Consider the following 22,344-nt stretch of genomic DNA (forward strand, 5'->3'; position numbering starts at 1 on the left):
CCCCGAAGAGGAGACACAAGGACTCCCTGAAATAACATCTCAGCCTTGGCCATGTTGATCAACATCACTGGTCTACTCTGGCCTCCAATCAAGAGGCCTGGAGACACACCATCTATAACGCTGCTGCTTCTTTTCAGAAAGCACACAGAATCACTCTTGAGGAGAAAAGACAATGTAGAAAGAATCGTGCCCTGCAGAATATACCACCTAAGGAGTCTTTCTGCTGTGCCTTTTGCAACTGGACATGTCTATCTCATACTGGCCTTTTTAGCCACCAACGCACTTGTAACAAACGTGGGTAGAGCCCTCCCCAAATCTTCGTTTGTGAAGCCCAACCATGATGATGACAATCATGCCATGAGTTAATTCAGCACAACTCTGTATGGTTCCTGGAAATAATGGCACACACAGGGTAGTCGTCACATCAGTTTACAGCATAAGCCCATTTGTAGGAAAATTAGTAAGCACAGTGGAGAAAGTCTCTGGGTTTAACATTCTTTTATACTAAATGAATTTTATGAAATGGTAAAAATAAGCATGGTGGAAAAGGATATTGGAGTAACTGGGCACCTAAAGCGGTGTAAGGCAAGGTCCCTCTTCGCAATCCTGTTACTGTGCAGTCTGTTCTCTAAAGCAAGGACTATGTACAACATTCACTTATGCTTTAGCTAACACTCCATTCAGACCTTGCATATCCATTCCTGACTCCTTTGTGCTACTGGAATGGAAAAGCTTGACAAAGTTACATATCTCTCTGAATATCTGAGGGACCTTTAAAAATATAGTGAATATTTCCACTCTCATTTCTAGAAGTGAGAGAAATCGGGATGGAATAAGAATTGTCCTCCCATGAAAGTCAAGTGATGTAGGAACCTACTTCCTCATGGCTGAACATATTAAACAGTTTTGTAAATGCTCCTTGTTCATTTTACTGCAAAAGAAACAGGTTTGCTTTAACTCCCTGCAGTGGTAAATTGAAACTACTCTCCCAGCTGTGCCCTAAAATGAATTAAAAGTCTGCATAAAACTGACCACAGTGTCTCAGCTGAAATCTCTTCAACTGCATTGCAAGCTCTTGTTCCATTGTGCCATACTTTTCCCGTTTTTAAAGTTAATTGCCAAAGACTACACAACACAAGGGGTAGCAGGGCTGGGAGGAGAACCAGAACTGCTGATGGGTCACTCTTGTGTTCAGTGCATTAGACCACAGCTTCCCCTAGACAGCACATTTCTGCATGTGGTACAGAAATGTGTCTCTGGTTCCTATTTTATATAAGCTGAAAAGACAGCAATGGATCTGTACCCAGCTGCTGGCCAGCAGGTATTTATGAATATAATTGGGACTTTCCCTTTGGAGGATCCTGAGGACTGATTTTCTAGGTGACTACCGATAATAACAAGTCAAAAACTAAAAAAAAAAAGAAACATATGAAAGCTTATATTAAGAACGAGATTCTAAATAAGATTTTTGCATGTTCTCCACAGAATATTTACTTCTTGACCATTTGTGAACAAATGAGATTGTTCATTTACAGTGTAGTTAGATTGCCTGTTTTCTTCCTTGTATTTACACAAATTTCGTGGTATTCTACCAAGACACACAGTTGGCAAAAATCACCGCTGCCTCCAAAAAAAGCAGTTTTGCACTGTCACCATCTTCTTGCTCCCTCTTCCATGTTATCCATTCTTGGGCAAGCATGGGTGGTATGGTTAACTGGAAATACTTAATCAGGGGTTTTTTCCCCCACTAGTTTTAATCTCGGTTAATTTCCCAGTGCAGTTCATTGCCCAACACACAAATATTTAGGCCACCTAAGGTGCAAGACAGGGAAGGGAACAGAGTAGGAGGAAGCTGAGGCTGCTTCTTTCAGTGGCAATGCTGCCCTAGCTGGCATATAAGGTATCACCAAAATCAAACATATGCTTATCCCAAAACATCCTGTAAGCATACTCAAAAAGGACAGAATAAACTCCCTGAACAACTGATACTGCAGATCACCACTGCAATTGCTGTGCACATCAGCCACATCTGCCACATCAAAGACACAACAGCTTGTACATCTGAAAACGCACAAGACTCGAGTCTCCATTTTTCCAACACATAGCAGCGATTGCTAGCATTTTCCCATCCAGTATAGATAGTTCCAGGTTACTGCAAATCAGTAACTGGAATAATTTATGAAAGTTTGCCATTCTGATGAGTTAGATCCATCTCGAATACATTGGAATTGATACAGATTAGATGCTAACATTGTTTTGTATCTTGTTGGAATATATTTTTTGAGGCAGTAGCATCAAGTAGAACAGGCAACTTTTTTATCCTGCATGCAATAATAGGATTCCTGCTTGTAACTTAACAAAATCTGACTTTGCTGATACACTAATATAGATTTAATCAGCTCGGTCTAGCTAAAATCTTATTAAGATGTGTGTAATGACCACCCAGAGTTTAACTCACACCAGGACTGTGAATGAAAGCTACTACAGAAGAAATTTCCAAATGATCTCTAATAATTTTCCTCAAAATGGCAAAACATCCATCTGAGCTCCATTTTTTGTAAACTTATCATTAGCATCTGCATACAAATATAAGTATCACTGCCTTTTGTGGATGCAGAGTTCAAAACTTTCATATTTGGGAGTTAGAGCTATGAATTGGTCACTTAAATTCTGCAATGACTGACTAATCTGGATTGCCATTACTTAACTTCCACTGATCCTATTATGGATTTTAAGATGTGAATGCCATGCTGATCAGAATTATGCAACCCAACCTCCATAATACAACTATATATAAGTCTTCTGCCACAGACTCAGTCCTGCTACACTCCATGTCCACCCCTGACCACTTCTTTCATCAGAGACATTCATAGACACACATGAAGCCATTTCAAGGAATGGTGAATAAGCAGACTGAGACAAATGTACACTGGTTCAACATTCAGTTATAGCATATGAGAAATGTTTTAGTCCCACTTCATCAAGTAAATATATTTTGTAACACAGAGCTGACTGCTGCCTCATCATAATTACTCCTGGTTAACTGAGCATTTTCAACTCCAATGCTAGTCACAAAAGGACAAAAGCCGATGAGTTTTGGGATGCATACATGTGTGAAAATTACTAAAATACAGAAATTCAGAATACATACTGTTTCACTTAGATACACTTCTTGTATGTTATATGGCTTCCTAATAACATACATTGCCTTCATTTTGCTTCAGCAGTAACTGTTGCCTCCCCATTTCTCATTTCAAAGTCCACAGTTGTCAAAAAGTTACAGCAGAGCAATGGCATTGACATATAAATTAGTTTTGGTAAAGTGCAGCTAAAGAGGCATTGGATATGGGAAAACAGCAAATGCAATGTAAAAAATCATTTTTTTAACCATTTTTGACTTATTCCATATTGGGCATATCTTGTCTCTAGCTAAGGAGTCACCCCTGTACCTATACCAAAAAGTGAGTACGCTTCAGCAGCTCCAGTGCAAACTACCAGAAGTTTTTCTTTTTAGAGGTAACTTTTCCAGGTCATAGAGAGGAAGGCCAGATTTCAACTCAGGACATTTAAATTGTACAGTTTGTAACAAGAGAAAGAAAAGAGGCACAGAATGTGCAAAGAAAGACAAGGTCCCAAAACATGTGGTGCTTGGGACACAAAGTAGTCATTTGTCTGAGGTTTCTGAATATGAGGTTTCTGACACATATGCCTAACCCACTTCTGCCTTGCACAGGCAGGGCTCACATGTACTTCTGACATGAACACTTGCATTGCAAACACCTGATCATTTAATTCTGCTCAAAAAAATCAAACCTGGAAAGCCCCAAAACCAACTGCTGGTCACCAAAAGAACACCAGTACTCCAGGATTGTGTTCTTCAGCCTTTCTAACCTGGGCAGAGGTAAACAAACAAACAGAATTTCAAAATCGAGATGCAGACCAGTGCAGATTTTCTGTTGTCTTCATGATATTGAGATGAAGTGAGAGAAACTGCCTGCAAGACCTCTGATTCATATACTGCACCATGAGACTGCTTGCAGAAGTCAAAGAGCTACCATAGGCAAAGAAGCTGTGAGTCCTTCTCCCCTTACCTCCTTCACACAGACCAATAAGAGTCACAAGATGAGTTCACATTTTTAGTTGACCACCGAATACACATTTTGTTCTTAATACACTCATGAAAACCTTAAGGAGACTGAAATGATTTGAAATTATTTGTGGTATATTACAAAACAGCTCATTTTATTGAACTGCCACTATGAAAATATTTTTCACATTGAATATATTTAAAGAATTAAAATAAAAAAAGGCACATGTAGATTAATGATCTTTTTGTCATCATCGTGTCTCATTCTTCAGGTGCAGTGAATAGAGCTATACCACCATCTGACAGACTGAACTGATTCTTGAGCATTCTTGTACATGATCACATTAATCAACTTATCTTAATCAAAACATCAACTTACAGAATGTTAAATATTTCAGCTTTGAAGACAGAAGAAAATCAGAAGTAAATTTACAGGATCTTTATCAGAGACAGCACGACAGCAGTTTACTGTAATTGTTCCATTATGTTTATGGTAGAACTCTTCTATAGAAACATGGAATTTCAATCCATAGAAATATTGCAATGAACATAAACCATCTAGAAATGCAATGTGCCTTTTCTTGCCTGCTTTGTAAGATAAAAATAGACTGATGTTTAAAATGCTTTAACACCCTGCAAAATTAAAACCTGACTGAAGCTGTACATGCTTAGTGAAAGCAAACAATTTCCTTAACAAATACCCTTCAGAAATGCAATACTGCCCTGCTTCTGTGCATTCAAACAGATGCTGCAAGTTTATAGTCTGGCCTTCAGTGATGTGAGGCACTCCAGGTTCCCTTGATTTCCCATGTTCCTGGCTCTCCCTTCCTTGGAAAAAACAATCAGCTAACAGTAGTGTGGGAATCAGACATTATTATTACCAGGGGATCTTGCCCCATCTTTTTCAAACAGGAAGAGAGAACACTCATTGCCATTCCTACCACACCACCACAACTGGGAAAAAAATCCCCCAGTTACATGAAGAAACGAAATGAGATTACAGTTGACAGAGAAAGCTCTGAGAGCAGCTGTGAAAAAGCGAGGAAGAAGACAAGAAGCTGGGAATAACAAATGTGCATTGGGAAAGTGATGTCTCTTACAGTAGCACTACTGGTTTTGGTTCTCCATGAATTTTGGACAATGAAATATATCAGCTGGAAAGCATACATACAAAGACTAAGCAGGAAGAAATCAAAATCCAACTCACAAACAAAACCACAGTATAATCTTTTATTATAGCCTAATTTACTTGATGGTCTGACTCATGATTTTTGAGTCCTGGGGGTTTGCAGCACTGCTCCACTATTTCATCAGATCAAGCAGCACATTTACCATGTAAGTTCCTGAAAAGGGATTTGGATTTGGTTGCTGCTGTTTCTTGATTTCACTGCGTTACCTGGATCAACTACAAATGTTTGCATTTCGGTGTGCGTTTAGAAAAAGGACAACTCAGTTTACACGCACCCTCCCGCGCCGTCACCCACTTAGAACCGTAGATTTACAGAGTTAAGGAAATAATTACAAAAAGGGCCCCGCTTTTCCACATCTTCGGCGGGGTACATTGGCAACAGCCTCACATGGCATCACTTAAAGTAGCGCAGACCCAGGTCACAGTGACCACTGCTCCCGTTCGCCAGTCCCGCCGCGCAGCCTTCCGGCGGGACGCGGGAGCCGAGGGCGGGCGCTCCGGGGGGAGAGGCCGCTGGCAGCTCTCAGGCAGGGGATCCTGCTTCACCAGACTCCCGCGCTCCCGAGAGACACCTGCACTCAGCCGCTGCGTTCACTTCGACTTAAAAAAGTAGTAAAAGAGTGGGAGCTCAGCCCACGGGCGGAGAACGCAGCGCTCAAACGCGCCCGCCCCGAGCCCCCCCGCCGCTGCAGGCGGACGGACCGGGCCCCTCGCCGCCGGCGGCCCACTCCCTCACACCACTTCCCGGGATGCCCTCCCCGGCCCACAGCGGCGGCCCGGGGGCTCCGCGCGGCCCCGCACCGTGCCCAGCCCACCCGCCGCGCTGTCGCTGCGCCCTCGCCCCAGACCGGGGCCGGCGAGACCGGGGAGCGGCGGCCCCGCGCCCCCCGACCAGGAAGGAGTGGCGGCGGGGCAGCCGCGTATCCCTCCGCGGCGCCGTGCGTGCGTGTAGCGGTGGCGGCTCCGCGGGCCGCGCGTGAGGCAGAGCCGGGGGGAGGGAACTACTTTCAGGAAACTCGGGCGCCGGGGGGAGGGCAGCGGCGGGGAACCGTCCGCCGGCGGGCGCAGGTCAAGGGGATTACTTTGCTGCCCGTGCTCTTCTCCGCGTTCTCCCGCCTCCCTTTCCCCCGTGGTTATTTTGGATCAAGCTGTGGCGGCGGAAGGAGCCTGAAGTCAACGCTTCCGCCCAGTTTTCCTGTGAGGAGGAGGCGGGGGCGGCCGCGAGGAGCCGAGGCGGCGGCAGCGGCCGCTAATGGAGTTACTGCTGGGGAGGAAGCGCTGCCGCTGAACTTCCCTGCGGGCTTTCTCCCTCTTCTCCCCCTCGTCCTGTGGCCGGGGGCTCCTCTCTCGCCCTGGCAGCTCCGCTCCCCCTCCCTCCCCGCGCCTCTTCTCACACAAACAGCCGTGACGCATCCTCGTTCTCCGCCGTCCCCCCCCCTCCCCCCCCCCCGCCGGGCTTCCCCCCCCCCCTTCCCCCCCCCCCCCCCCCCCCCCTTCCTTCCCCGCCTGTCCCGGCCTGTGGCAGCTCCGGTGTCTGGAGGAATTTGTGCCGCCGCCTGCCCCGGCTGTGCGCGGGAGGCGGGCGGGCAGGGAGGGAGGCGGCCGAGCAGCAGGAGGAGGAGAAGGAGGAGGAGGGCAGCGGCGAAGGCGGCTGCAGCGGGAGATGAGCTGCAGCGGGAGGACGGTGCGGTGCAGCTTTTTGCGGCAGGGAACCATTCCTTGTCTCTACAACTCTGTCCCCCTTTAACCGGGAGCAGCTCGAGAACAGAAGATCCGTGGTTGTTGCTGCTGTTTGCACCACTACCTTCACCACCACCATCATCACCTTTTAAGATAAGGGAAATACGCTGCACCGCCGGACAACAGGATTTCGTGTTTCCAGGATAAAGACCGCTCTCCTTCCCCTTTTCCCTTCCTCTCCCTCACTTCACCGCACGGCCCGTGCCCTGGCCGGGGGCGGCGGACCGGGGGGGTAACAATGGTGAAGTTTCTGGTGAGTTCTGGCTGCGCCCTGGCTGCGTCGGTGCTGCTCCGTGTGCCTGTCGGATCGTGGTGAGGAGAAAATGAGCGAAGAGACGGCGACTTCTAACAACGAGTAAGTGGCCGTGCCCTCACCTCCCCTCCGCCCCGGGATCGGGATGGGGATGGGGCTCGGCGCGTCCCTTCGGCTCTGCGCCCCGCGGGGCCTTTGCCCGCGCACGTACGTGTCCTGTCCTACCCCTGCGCGGACTGCGCATTGCTGCTCGCGTTCATGGAAGCCCAGAAGCTCCCTCTTTGTGAAGGAGCTTAGTTGGGAAGGGCTGCGAGCCGGCGGCCAGAAAAGCTTGGTTTAGTTAAAGCCCGATAGAAAACGGTGCAGATAACGATGGTGTCTTGGAGAGGGAGGATGGGTTTAGTATGCCCAGAGAGGTATCAGCACGTACCACCTCTGATAATATCCTATTACTTGTAGATATTTCACATGGAAACTAGTGTGTGGGAGCTTCATCCTGCAGGAAACTGCTCCTGAATTTTAATTGGATGAGTCAGCCAGTGTAAATACAGCTTAAACCTACCCTAAAGCTCTTTTTTTTTTTTCTTTTAATGAGCACTTGTGACTTTTTTTTTTTTTATTTCTCCTCAGGGAGGAAAGGGACAGTTCAAGGATCTCTTAATATTTTTACTGTGAAGGGTTCGAAGGCAATCCAGAGGAGATTGTGTGTGTGTGCGGCTGTATCCCCTTGAATGTAATCTGTCTTTGAAATACGTTTTGGGTCGGAGGCGATAAATATTTGTCAGAAAACATCCGAGTTCTTTATGGCATTGAAAAAGGAATATGAAGTATTTTGAAACTTTTCCTGTGATCGGGAAGTTTAGAGTTGATTGCTGCGGTCTCCGAGCCGTAGCGTTACGATTTGCGATGTCGGGGTTTGCTCGGGCTGATTTTATGAATGATGCGGTGACTGCCGCGGCCATGGCGGTGGAGAGGGAGCGCTGCGCCTGTTGTGTCTGGGGGTAGCGATGAGGGGCAGGGGAGCAGCCGGGCTGCCAGACAGGGTGCGGACGGGGCTCCGCCGGCAGGAAAAAAGGATTTCCCATTTCACTGCCTCCCTCCAGGCAAAGCCTGCACACCTTCCCGTCGCTCCCCCGAAGAGGCGTTCGGGTCCCCGGGGAGTAGCGCGGGCCGAGCCCCGCGGGGAGCGGGGCCCAGCGGGACGGGGCTCGGGGCGCTGCCGCCCGCGGCGCTGAGCGGGCCGAGGGGAGCCGGGCCGGGGCAGCCGCCGCGCCGCCCGCGGGGCCGGAGCCGGGGCCGCCGCCGCCATGTTTCCTTTTTTGTGAATCGCTCTCATTTGCATACCACAATCTCCATTCATAAAAAAAAAAAAAAAATTACAGAAAAAGAATTGCTGTCACCACCGCTGACCTGCGGCGGAACCTGCCCTGCGGAGCGCCCGGAGCGGATGCTCCCGCGCCGAGGGCCGGCCTGCGGCCCGCGGCCGGCGGCGGAAGGTCTCCAGGACCTGCTGTATTAATATGTGCTGTTCGCTGCTTGTTGACACAGTTATGTGGGAAATATCAGCTCGGGGAGGTGCTGGGAGCACGTGATCCGCTCCATTCATAAAATACCTGGCTGTCCATTCACAGTGCAGTACAGTGTCTGCATTCAGCAGCCTCGCAGATCAGACCTGCATGGGAAGGGAGAGGCAGCCAGGCCGGCAGGTTTATCGGAGAAGGCAACAGAAAGAGGGCCTATGGCTGCGAGCGTGGGAAGTCGTTGTAGAAGGGGCTGTGGGGGGGACGAGAAGGCTTGTTTTTATAGTTTAAGTTTGTCCTTTTCCTATAAAGGACCATTTATTCAGAAGTGCCTTCTCACTGTATCGTCTAAGCTAGGAAGAGTTATATTCAGAAAATGTTGAAATATTTTCCCCTCCAGAAATATTGACCAAAAAATACAATATTGAAATTCAAATTCATTATTATTAACGTGCTTTAAAACAGTATATTAATCCATTTGGAGTAATTTACATTTTATTGAACAATACCATCTTAGATATGCAAAATATCAACCTGGTGCAGAAGGGAGTCGGTCATACCTAATGAAGCATCTGAAAATGTTGCCCATCATAAAGTACAAGTGACAGTGAAGACAACTAAATTGAAGAAATCAGCACTGCGGTTCATTTTTGTCTACTTTGAGAATTTTACAGCAGATTAGCAATCATTATTTCTCCTTAATCTATGCCATGGCTAAAGAGACCTCTGAAATATCAGAATACAGGAAATGTTTTTATTATGGCATAAATTGTTTAGAGGTCAGTGTCTTTACTTTGATTTTAAATATATTGAAAATTAAAAAGATAATAAAACTGAATGAAATTTACTGATGAAGAATCCCTAAAGCAGACAATATATTTGTTTGATGTAACTGTTTTGTGGTTGCCGGTATTAAAATGGTGATGTTCGTTGCTCACGAGTACCTGTTTCATTAGCCTAACAAATTACACTGAGGTGATCCTTAATTATACATTCATGAGGTGGAGGAGGCCTGTTGTTACTGCAGCCTAAGAGACTACCTGAAATATTACTAACCTTTACTTAATATGAGAAAGGAAAGCTCACATACAGTATTTGGTTTGAGTTTATTCAGTTATACAACTAAATGTGTATAGTCTTACAAAGCACTGTAAACAGTGATTTTTCTCAAAGAATAGATTTTTATTCTTTTTTACTTCAGTTATTAGAATTTCAGAAGAAAAATAAAAAGTGTTTCTCAGTTGCTCTGCCTTTTTTGACAGCATTTTTGGTGAAGCCAGAGTTGTTATTTCTCTCTTGTTCCTTTTGCACACAGTACAAGCATGTCACTTTAAATGGTTGGGAAATTCGATTGAAACACCAGATAAACCATTTGTGAAAACAGGACAGATCCACAAATGGAAATTGATCATATATTCAAAATTCACTGTGTTTAATTTTATCAGTATCATTGATGGTATCAATGGCCTTGAGCTCATTAACAGATCTTTTGTCATTTAAGAGTGAATACGGGTACTTTGCAGTGCATTTTGTGTCATTGTGGCTATAGCAAATATTCTGGTAATTAAGTGTTATTTGTTCATAAAACTTCATTTTATGGAATAAGATATAAATATTTGTGGTGTCTAGAGTTTGACCTCAGTTAATGATGTTAAATTCTCAGTGGTGGTGGGAAAGATTAATTAAAAAGCTGCATTAAGGACTACAGGTTTCTTCTCGATCATGAACATATGGAAGGCAGCCTTATAAAATTCTCATTGCTACAGATGAGTCTTCATTGGTGATTTTTACATTGTTCTTACAATGATGTTATTGTATTTTTCAGATGGTGTTATGTGACACATTAGTTACTTGGAAGTGTTTCTGTATTTCCAGATAATTTTAGTCTTTTTCCCCCTCAGTGGTGTTTTGCAGTCAGTGTGGACAGCATCAACGCAGTGTGTTCACAAATACTATCAGTTTTTCAATTAAGGAATTTGTAGATTTGTGTTCTCACGGGTTGATTTGCTATTCATGCAACTTAACATAATGTCAAAGCAGGGAGGTCAGTGAGCACTGTACCAAATTCCTGTTTTGGTGGCAGATTTTATTGCTGAATAGAAATGCTACTGAATTCAGTGTTAGGTACAACAGAATTATGTTGTGTAGTCCCCATTCAGTAGGGATGAATGATGACAGGCTTAAGATGGAGTCTGAGTTGTTGCTATTGAAAAGTGGGAACACTGCTTTACTGGCTTGTTTACCTTCCTCTGTATTGCAGGTGGCCACTTTCTTGTGCTCTTGAATTGTATTCAGAGGTGCTTTTACATACTGTATTTTTACAGATTCAGACTGTCATATGCTAATTGTTTTACCACATAAATATGGGTAATCTTATACTCATTTTCCTAGATAATTTAATAAAGAGATTATAAATTAGATGGAGTATATAGTAATGCTGTGTGCTTAACAGCCTCTAGATTACGAAGCTATAAACATCTTCAAGTGTTGATTTGAGAAGTAAAGCTGAACTATATTTTTAAATAAGGTACTTGTTTATGTTTTTCTTCAGTATATACAAAAATACTGTTTGTACTTCATTTGTGATTCAGAATTGTGTTGAATTTGTATTACAAGCTAAGATACTGAAAGAAGAACATGAAATTGTATCGCATAAAGTAATGCTAATTTAGGTTTATTGGTTCTGGGAGGATTTTAACACTTTTCAGCAGGCTAGTATTCTTTCTGCTGTTTGGGGCATATATAGACTTATAAATTTTTCATCCCTTAATGAAAGGAATTTGTAAAAAGAAGTAGTTCTTTTTAAGGAAAGCATCTTTTAACCCAATTGATTGTATTAAATCATTGCAATTCTGATGTATTTTCTTTTGAGAGAATGTTTCCTTATAGAGTCCCTGGGAAGCATTTCCAGTCTTATGAATTGCTTCTTGCTGTCTGTTTGGCTTTATGTTATGTGACGCTATTTTGAAGGTGAAACTGAATTTGCATGTTACATAATCTGAGAGTCAGTCTGGTGTGTTTTTATTGGTTTTTTTTTTAAAAGGTTCACTCTAGCAACAATCTTTGATTACTGTGATACTGCAGAAAAATGCTTTTGGGATGTTGCAGCATAACTGGAGCCAGCAATAATATTTGAATTAAAGAATGATGAGTGTTTCCCTTGTTTGTTCATTTAAAATTCAATGCTCTTGAAGTGTTAAAGTGACAGTGAGGATGTCAGTGCCTTTTAAAAGTAGAGACCTTTTAAAAGGAATATATCCTGGCAAGATTGGAAGTCACAGGATTAAAGCTGAGGGCAATATGGTAGTTTTTAGGCTAAACACTGGCAGTTTTGTTTGTTATTTACCCATTCTTGTGTATATCTGGAGAAATTGTATGTATTGGTGATGACTTGATGGGATTACAACAAACACCAGAAATAAAAAATACTTTTCAGAGTATTGATACAAGCTTAAAAAGGAGGCAGAAGAAATAATTTTGTCTTTTTCTGGTTTTCATTCCCCTGATTCAAAACAAGTAACTATGATAGGACATACTGTGTATGTTGTCTTAAATGCTGTTGTTCAAATGTTTAAATGTCTGCCTTCTTCCTCTTACTCTTCTTTCTCATTCTCGGTTGGAACATTTTGCAGTTTCCTTAAAGGAATTTGAAAGATATCTGGAAGTTGCCATTTTGTTCGGGATCCCAGTTGCTTTATGGCTGCCTTAGAAAGGAAAAATCTTTGTCTTTTCCCTTTCTGTTTTAGTGTGCAACAACATTTAAGCAAGTAAATTTTAGCTAACACAGTTTGCACAGTTATTGAATGGCTGGAATTGATTGTAAACAAAAATCAAACGGTCACCAAAAATATAAAGTTTGTTCCTTCTTCTCTCCCTTGGAAAATATTCATACCTCCTTCTGAAAGCACTTTCTGTTGTTAAGTATTTATTTAATTACTGGCAATTAATGTGGTACAAATATTCCAAATTAAAATTCAATAAGATGGAAAGACATTTGCAACATTTTTTATACTTTCTAATACTTTGTTAGGTGTGTCCCTTAACCAGTCTTGGTAGTCAGCAGATATAATCTTCAGCAATGGTTGGTTTTTGAGGGAAGGAAGAGGACTGGATGCTCTTCTGTATTGACATATTTTTCTAGTCTTAAGACAACACCAATATATACTTCTGTTGCGCTTACTTTTTTTGTATTCTGTAAGAGAAGATTTTTTTTTTTTGCTGATGCTTAGACTATGCTCTAGTAAAATCTGTTGACTGTCACTACTCCCTGTGGTTTTTCTCATTCATGAGGTGATATATGTTGTATATGGTAACGTATTTTATGGTATATTTTACTAGGGTAAGCCTGGTACTTCTCCTACTTGAAAATTGTAATAGGAATCAATCTATAAGACTATAGTGGCATTGAACAACACTTACTTGTACGAAATAAGCAGACATTTTAAGTGCATGTGTTTTCAAATCTTTTCAGACTTATCTTTTATGTAATATCATACTGATATCTGTGGTATCAGTTTGTTAAAAAATATATGTTAACTTATTTATATTAATTGCTTTATTTTAATTTTCCCTTACATATGACAAGAGAAGAATTTAAAAAAATAAGCAACCTACAAATCTTTAGGTATGCCGAGGAACAAAAAAAATGTGCATTTAAATGCTCTGAGTATTAAGATTTGTTTATAAATGTAATTCTGATTAAATAACAACTGACTTGTATGCCATTGCAGGCACTAACTCCCAGTGCCCCAAATAAGGTGGGGAAAATAGATAGTGATAATAATAATGTCCCAATATAGTGATGATAAATGCATCTCACAAGCATTTTTTTCTCTTAAGAACTCACTGTCATATGACAGTAAATAATTCAATTCAAGTAGGGAAAATAGGCCACAGAAGTTTCATCAGTTACTGTGTTCCATTCTGCATTGCTGCCTCATACCAAGCTTCCATTTAGGACAAAATATTTTTCATGTGTGCGCTATGCAAGAATTCCCCAAACGTGTATAATTGAAACATCTGAACCATCTTAAAAATGAGGTGGTAAAGGATCTGTTTCTTCTTTTTCCTCCCCCAGATGTATTAATTGTTGTGTCTTCACTACTGCTATTTGTGATATTTTAATTAGGTGAGGAAATCTGATTCTGTTACAGTGAGTTTAACACTCTTCTATTCAGAACCCCAGAAGAAATTCTGTGCCCCAGATGTTTGGCTTGAATGGTTTTGTGAGATGGTGTTGGTTTGAATGGTTTGTGAGAGCAGGTGTCATTAAAGTCTATGGAAGAGTTGTCTTTTTTTTTTCCTTTTTTTTTTAAGAAACTCCAGGAAAGCAGTACCAAATAAATAGGTCTTCCCCAAGATGATCTGACAACTGTTGACAACTACCCTTTTTTCTTTGGGCCCTGCTGACGAGTTGCGATACTAAACTGAAGTTTGTCAAAGCAAAAACGAAACTGATTTATTTCAGTTTTAAGTCAAATGCTGTGACCAAACAAGCATACCAACAAGTAGCATCAAGAATTTCATTAATGAAGCAAGTCATTACTGAAAACTAGTATTAGGTTTATTAAAAATTGTTTCTGAGTCAGACTGCATAACCCCAGACTGGTAAGATACAGCTGTCAGTGAGGATTTCTGCCTGGCATTTTTTTTCTTTCAGAAATTGTGCAGAACTGTTTTGGTGAAGTGGTACAAACCTCAAGGGCAGAAGTTATTTCTCTCCCTTTAACCTCTTGAAGGAATTAAGTAAGGGTAGTGAAAGGTGGGAGTACAGAACCTGCTCTGATTTAGAAACTTTTCAACCTCTCAGACAGGATAAAGTATTCTGAGCCCTGGGTATTTCTTTCTCTGTATGATGTGCTTACTCTACTCTGGATCCCAGTCCAGCACACCTTAATATGAAGCCTGTGACTGAGGCCAATGTATGTTGAATCTTGAACAGGAGCACAATTTTTAAAAGGTGTAAAGAAGCTCGAGTTGAGGCCCATACATTTAAAATGGGGAATCTTGAGGGGGTTTTTAATCTATAGAAGTAGCTGACCTGAGGTACCAAAGCTGTATGTTTTTAAGCACTAGTTGTTGATAATCACTGGTCTTTGCTCACTTTAGAATAATTTGGAAGTTTCCTAGTAGGATAGACTTAGGATAGGTATGTTTGTGCTCTGTTCTTAGGGCAATTATCTATCTTGTTACAAGTTCCACTTGTGGTTCAGATGCTACTGATGTCTGTGCTACTGGATACAAAAAAAAATTGGGGTTGCTGTTTCTAATTTTGCAAGATTTGAAAGAAAAAAATGGAGAAGAAATTGATTGCTGGTACCAATGGTATACAGTGAGCACGCCAAGGGAATGCAAAGCTGTAAAATTAAATGCTTGAGAATTTTCAGGCTTGAGAGCTGAGATTGTTTGTGCAGATACAGTCCATGTGGCCAGGGTGTATGAATTTTGATGATTTTGATACTAAGGCAGATCCAGGAATATAATCAGATAGCCTGGGTTCTGCTCTCAAACCTTCAATACTAGGAAATACCTATTTTCTGTCTTTCAGATCCTTGCTTGCCTCATTTGCTTCTCCTCCTGTGTGAGAGAGGAAGACTGCACCTTCTGATCATGCACAGATGTGGTGCCTGTGCACCTTCTGGTCATGCTGTGTAATTAAAGATTGCATCTTAATAAGCGTTAGAATTCTGTAAATACTAATACTGAAAGGTAAAGCAGTGTTCTGACAGGTTTGTTAGGGATTGGCTGTTGACATGTATGGGCTTATTTGCTGTGGAGGCACCTCACATAAGGGTTTCTGTGGTGTCACTCGTGTCCTGCAGGAATAGTGTCATTCATACTTCAAGCATGTAAGTGCAAAGTACTTGCAGCTCTCATTGAAATGAAAATGCCAGTTGCTTATCATTTCTTAATCAGTCGGTATGTTTTCTTTCTGGATCTTTTTTCCTACCTCTTTTTTTTTTTGATGGGGGAAGGGCAGGCAGGGCAACTTATAGGTAAACTGTGGTGTTCACAAAGTCTTTTACTATGTTATGCTCTGTGGTTCCCAAAGAAGTTAATGTGTGTAAAATCAGGCCATTATTACACAGCTGGTTCAATGCATTAAGGCCCATAAGTGTTGACAGAATCTCGCTTCATCTCCTACTTCTTTCAGCCTCCAGAAAACTTTTTAATGGATGTGTAACCACTGCTTGAGCAGTCTTGTGATGATCTCTAGCACAGTACTTTCATGCTTTCTGTATTTGTACTGAACGGGGCTCGCTTAAAATATCTTATATTGTCCTAGCTGTATTCAACTTGACACATCCTCTAGAAGAGCCCCCATATGCACCTTAAAATGTACGTGCTCTGTTACTATGGTGATGGAGAATAATCGTGCATGTTAACAACCCTGCATTAGGTAATGGAGGATTTGCAGAAATCAGTTAAGCATCTGCCTGGGGCACTGAAAACTGAGTTGGTGACCAAACCTCCACCCCAGCCTCTTGGCTGCAGGCAGGCTGAGGGAATCTTGTTATGGGATTACATGCTTCCCTCTTCCCCCTCAGTTGTCTGAGGGGTGAAGACGACTTTTTGGTAATAGTTTCAAAAGTTGAAGTAGCGTTGCCTTATCATATGCTTTTTAAGTATTACGGTGTTCTGCATAGTGTAAAGGAGATGCTTGGGCAAGCAAGTTTTATGTTTGTCACTGATACAAACCCGATTTTGTTTTTCTTTGAACTCTCTAGGCTGATGGTGCATGAATTCACTAGCTTTCATTTCTCAGTTATGGCCACCTGCAAATCCTGCAAAAGGAGAATATGTCCACATTCATTCCCCTGAAGCAAGGTAGAAAACATGAGCTCTTCTTCATCTATTAGTTGAATTGTGTATGAAGAACAAGTCTATTCAAGGAAGCTATTCCAGAACAAGACATGAATTTAGAGTGCTGTAGTTCCGTATAGTGTAATTCTTGTGGGGACCTTTTATTCTCCTTATCCTGGAGTAAGTTGTGGTTAACTAGGGGAAAACTGATAAGCTTAGTTAGCTAATTAGAGGAGCTTTTTCAGGTTCTCTCCTCTCTTTCCTTCTCTGCTGTACCTTTTTAAAACTGTAGGGGTTTTGCATTGATTACTTAGTTATTTGTTGGGTTTGCTTCTTTGTGTTTTTTTTGTTGTTGTTTTTCATTTGTTTGATTGTTACTTCTGAAATGGCATATCTTTTCCATGTTTTGAGGTGTGTTGGCTCCTGTAGGTTTTGGTTTGGTTTAAGCATTTTTAGGAAGCATTTTTTTCTGAGTATTTCTCTGTATTAGTGTTCTTGTACAGCTTATCCTGAAAAGCTTCTCTGGAAAATAATACATTGGTTAGTGTCTCTTTGAGATGTTTTCACTGGTGCACTGAGCACCCTTACAGGTCTTAATACCAGGGTTTTACCCTTGAGCAATGGTAGCAAGAAGCCTGTTTTTACTGCTCTGGAACAATAAAAACATAACCCAAATAAAAACATGTGTTTCCTTTGCTGTAGAAAGACAGAATGCTTCCCACAGGCTACAAGTTCATTGTCCTTTCAGCAGTGAAAGAAGAAGACATTACAGAAATGTCAAAAATCAATGTTGAGTCACTTCTTTGCTACAGAAAATTCAACTTTTTTGATATTTGCAAATAAATCTTCCTGCAGTAGAACTGCAGTTATAGGTATATCTCCTTTTCCAAACGAAATCAAAATGTACGGATTAAACTTGAAGAATAGCTGGAAATAAATTTACTGAGTCTGTTATTTCAGCTGCTTTTTAGGCCTGAGCAGCTACTGGCAGATACAGGATTGGCTTTTCTGTGTTTTGGCCAATCTGTGCTGTTTGAGCTTGATCCCCACAACTGAAGCTCAATGGATGAAGTAAAAGCTTCGGGTTAGTTTTAAGATCCTCATACTCCTTTCATCAAGAGCATGCAAACAATGAGCTTTGATGGATTTATCATCCCAAATAGGGTACAATGATCCAAACTTTTGCTGTGTGCTTTAGAAAAAGATCATTTCAGTAGAGAAGTTGCAAGAGATATCCTAATTAAATTTCACATGGCCAAGGAGGAAGGAACAAGTGCCACTTCTCAAGGGCAAGAGTGATTTTGGTCAGGTTTTCTGAGATTGCTTCACAGTTTTAAAGGCAATTACAATCAGATAGTGCAGAAATTGTAATATCCTATGGTAGAGATTATCTGCTTTCTGCGTTTTTTGTTTCTTTGCTAACTTATAGCTATGTATTTTACAGTGGAGAAAACATAGCTGCCCTTTCCCAGAGCATTAATATTTGTGATCTAAGGTGTATTTGGTGAGAGGGGATTTTTTTCAATGTTGTTACTCCTTATTTTGTCTACATAATAAAACGTATATTTGATTCCTGACGAAGTCAGCCTTAACAGTTGAATTGAAAGATGCTGTTCAAGCTTTTATCATTAACAAAAAAAAATTTTGGTTGTATCGTGTTTACAGTAGGATATAACTTCTGTTATCTTTATTTACGCTGGAAAATGGTGTTCTCCAAAGGACTGTTTTTGCTTTCCTCTGCAATGAATTCTTACTATGGCTCTGCAAATAATTTTGTCAGAATTTACTTCTGTTTGTCTCTGGAATATGTCCTTTGTCAATAACAGTCCTGGTCAAAAAGTAGGAAAATCTTTTGGTCTAACCCTTTCTTCCTACAATATTCCAGTAGATCACAAGAAGCTCGGAGCAGTACTTCTCACACTTTAAATAACCAGGTAGTGTTTGTATGCCTTTGACTCCCATGAGAGCATGATCAGAAATTGTTCTAGTATCTGACAGCAGGGGCAAGAAGGATTATGTATTAGTTCTGTCTATGATTTTGTAAGGTTTGTTTTTTCCTAATGATAAAACTTCTCTTCATTAATCTTCAGTTTCTCATTCTCCATTATATACCATTTTCTGCACAAAGGAAAATGCTGAGTGTGTGCTTTATTCATTTCAGTACTAGCCTTGTAGCAGTAGTTGCCCAGTCTCGTGGTTGAGGCTGCTACCAGTTAGGTTCCAAGATCCAGAGGAGTTCAGTTGAATTCAGTATTAATCATATCATTTAGGATTGTACAAAATTATTTATCTGTGGCTCTGAAGGGTCTGAAAGTTGCTGCTCCTTTGTAAAACTGTGCAGAAAAGGGTACTCATAAGCAAATCTTCATAATTCTATGGGTGTTTTTAAGAGGTAAGTATGAATTTCTTTTTAAATGCCCCCTCCCCCAGGCGGTATGAAGATTTATAATGATGTAACTAATGTGTGCTATGGGTGGGTTTGTTTTAATGGGTTTTGATAGACTACATAATCTGAAATTCTTTTCAGAATGGGTTTGAGGGTTTTGTTTGGGTTTGTTGTTTTGGTTTTTTTTTCCAGACCATTTCTGTTAACCTGTGAAGTATTTCAAAATAAGCTACAGCTGTGTAAGAACATGAGCAGTTTCACTAAGTATAATGGTACTAGTGTTGTCATTTTGACAAAAAATAACTTTGTCTCTATGTAGTTAATAGTTATCTCTTAAAGCAACTAAAGCAAATTTACAGTTGAAATCAGTTAATGAGTGAGAGTGGGAGTAGATTTATTTAAAATCCATTGAACTTAAAGGCTTGCTTGTTTGCTTTTTAATGGTAAAGCAGATCTGTGGTTTGAAATGATTTGGGGAAGTTTTTGTGACAAGGCAAGTGATGGTTCAGAGGGGTCAGCTACAGTTTCTCCTTTCTGGGAGACTGGAAATCTTCCTTTGAAAATGTTTGAGAAACTTAATACGTATTGAAGATCTTGAAAGATGCAATTAATACCTGCACAGAGTGTTCCAAGAGCATCACAAATGAATAATATTAGTACTGTATTATCTTAAGATGTTAATGCTGCTGTTACCTTGGTATTATTAATGCTTTACAGAAAAACATAAGAGTTGCCATAAATGGTCTGGCAAAAATTCTTGTTGTCATCCTTTCTCTGACTTTTCTACTTACTATGGAAGCTGGTTAAATTCCACGTGCATCTGTTTTCCTCATTAGAAGGTTTGAGCTGAAATACATTATTTGATTTTGGATTCTTTGACAGGAAACTTTGCCATGTAGTTGTTTGGTAGGGCTTCCTTTGACTTTAGCAATAATTTAGTTTTGGATGATTTATCTGTTCTTAATTCAAGTGTTGTGTTTTCAGGCATTCAGAAGTTAAAGTGAATTGAATTTGCTATTCCAACTTACTCAGTTTTAATTTTTTGGTATAATTTGCTGCTCATGTTTCTATGTTAGAACTTGAAATTAGTCTTAGTATCTAAATGAAGTACTTCAGTATCTGTGTACTGCATGGGTATTTCTTTAAATGGTTTGTCTCACAAGAACTACATGAATAAGGGGATGAAGGAAAATGGTAAGCATGATATTCTAGGGAAGAATTTAGCAATTCAATTTTGTTAGGAAATGCATTGAATTTAGGGTCATGTTAGTGTCAGCTGCATGCTTTCTGATGCCAAAGTAGTGGTTTAGCAGATGGCGAAAGGGATTGAAAGGTGCTGGTGCTCTTGGGCTTTGGCCTTGAGCAAGGGCCTCATGAAGTAGGGAGGGGATTGCCTGTGTCACCTTTCTTCAGTCTTCATTCAGTCAAGGCTCATTCATTAACACTTGGAAAGTGGGTGTGTTTGTTGTTTATTTCGTTGTTTGTTTTTTTGTGTGAGTGTGTTTTTTTAAGATGCTATTTTACACTAGATACAATTGAGATTCAAACAAAGGATTTATCGATTAAAAGTTAGGTAAATACTTCAAAATTTGTCTATGTGTTCCACTTAACTGCAGGTCTGTCACTTTTGTACAAAACCAAAATGTGTTTAATGGAAATAAATTGAATTGAAGGAAATTCTAGCTGTTTATTTGGGCCAAGGCAATACAGACTGTAAATGTGAAATCATAGGGCTTTGAGAGAGTTGCTGAGTATTTTAAGATAAGTTTTTTTCCTCTCATTGCTGTTAGTGGTGTTGGACTAAAATTAAATTACACTAGGGCTGGTTTTGTTGCATGAAACACTTTCTCAGCTGTAAAATCTTGGTGATGTATCTTCAGTGAAACTCTTGTTTTTTCAAGGTGGTGTTAGAGGGATGAAGGTATCAAATAAAAATACGGGGAGGCATGTGGAAGGGCAAAAGTAAAGCTTCTGTAAGAACTACCTATGTCTACAAAATATATTAATTCCTTTCCCCTTATTTGAGCTGGACCTTCTGCCGAGACAGTTCTCTTGTTCCAACTGGGGCTTGCAGAAGCCGTAGTGACTGCAGGAAGTGATATATACTATTCTTTTAATTCTCAATGGCATTGACAGTTACCAAAGTTTCTTTCCTTTGCTCAAGTCTATCCTTGCTGCAAGTTAAAATGAAAGGCAATAGAGACAGTAAGACAATGCTGAAAAGATAAAGAAGACTGACAAGGAGAGAAATCTAATGTCTAGTTTTAGGTATGCATTTAAAAATCAATTAGGCAAACTGCTGGCATTAAGTTTCTAAAATTATTTCAGATGCCTGTCTTGCTGTTTGAAAGATCTTCTTGTAGCAGATTTTCAAGTTTTTTCACTGAAGTATATATTACACTGAACATTAGAGTCCGTTACTAAGACGGCTTCTCTTATTGAGTTATTGCCCTGTCACCCAGTGCATTGGGTTCTGGAAAAATACCTGGAAAACTCCACAGCCTAATTGATGTACTGTTTGGAAGTGTTGGAAGCTATAGAGAGTTTGTCTGAGAATTGCTTCTAGTCCTACCGCTGGTATCCATGGCAGTAGTAAGAAAACATTTTTAGGCAATTTTTATCAGCTTCACTTTTTAGCTTTCTTGCTACTTTTAAAGAATGCCCAAACACTGTTCTCTGAAACTTTAAAGAAAATGCAAAGAGAAGTTTAAATGTCTCTGTGGGCTATGCAGCTGCCATTCTTTATATGAAGAATGACAGGCTTCACCAGAATGTCTGGCTCCTAAAGCAGGAGACCATGATGCTGAAACACATTAGAGCAGTGTTATTTATATTCTGCCAAAAGCAATTATCCTGCAAGACTTATAAATATATGTTAGCTTTTATGTGTGTGATAAACTCTACAGACTTCCACAGAGATCTGTAGGTCTACTTAGAGTGATATATTTAAATTTTTGCAGGACTGAAGCCCAAGTGCTTGCATAAAAAGATGTTTCTAGTTGCAGGCATATGCTGATTATTCAGTAGTGTGGCAGAAGTGCTTCTTTGGGATTGGTCTGTTATGATTCGGATTGTTACTATGCCGAGCTAAAGAGTTTTATATTTAATGGTACTTGATAAGAGTTGTTTTAAGAAACCCGTTTGGATCCACCAGGATTCCTTTTCAGCTTCTAAGTTCCCAAGGGCTCTTATCTGTCCAAGAACCCTGTTTTTAATTTCTGTGAATCCTTTACTTTTATTCCCCATGAAGATTTATTACTCCTTAAAAGTATCTTCGGCTAGCTCTTTCAAACCCTAAAAGTGGCTTTGTTTTGTGCTGTGTCTTTTTGTCACTGGGACAGAAAATGAGCTCCACTGTTCAAGAGG

The 22,344-nt window shown here is 40.8% G+C and overlaps 1 protein-coding gene across 1 annotated transcript in view; it reads left to right on the top strand.

Moving 5' to 3' along the window:
* Positions 1-6,305: 6,305 nt before the first annotated feature.
* Positions 6,306-22,344, top strand: part of SPRED1 (sprouty related EVH1 domain containing 1) — a 60,431-nt gene continuing 44,392 nt past the window's right edge. Inside the window, exon 1 of the mRNA XM_027641964.1 lies at positions 6,306-7,371. Coding sequence (XP_027497765.1) covers positions 7,340-7,371 — 32 coding nt within the window. The 5' untranslated portion in view covers positions 6,306-7,339. The remainder of the gene's footprint in view (positions 7,372-22,344) is intronic.

This window comes from Corapipo altera, unplaced genomic scaffold, assembly GCF_003945725.1.
Source record: "Corapipo altera isolate COAL_440 unplaced genomic scaffold, ASM394572v1 23b, whole genome shotgun sequence".
NCBI lineage: Eukaryota > Metazoa > Chordata > Aves > Passeriformes > Pipridae > Corapipo > Corapipo altera.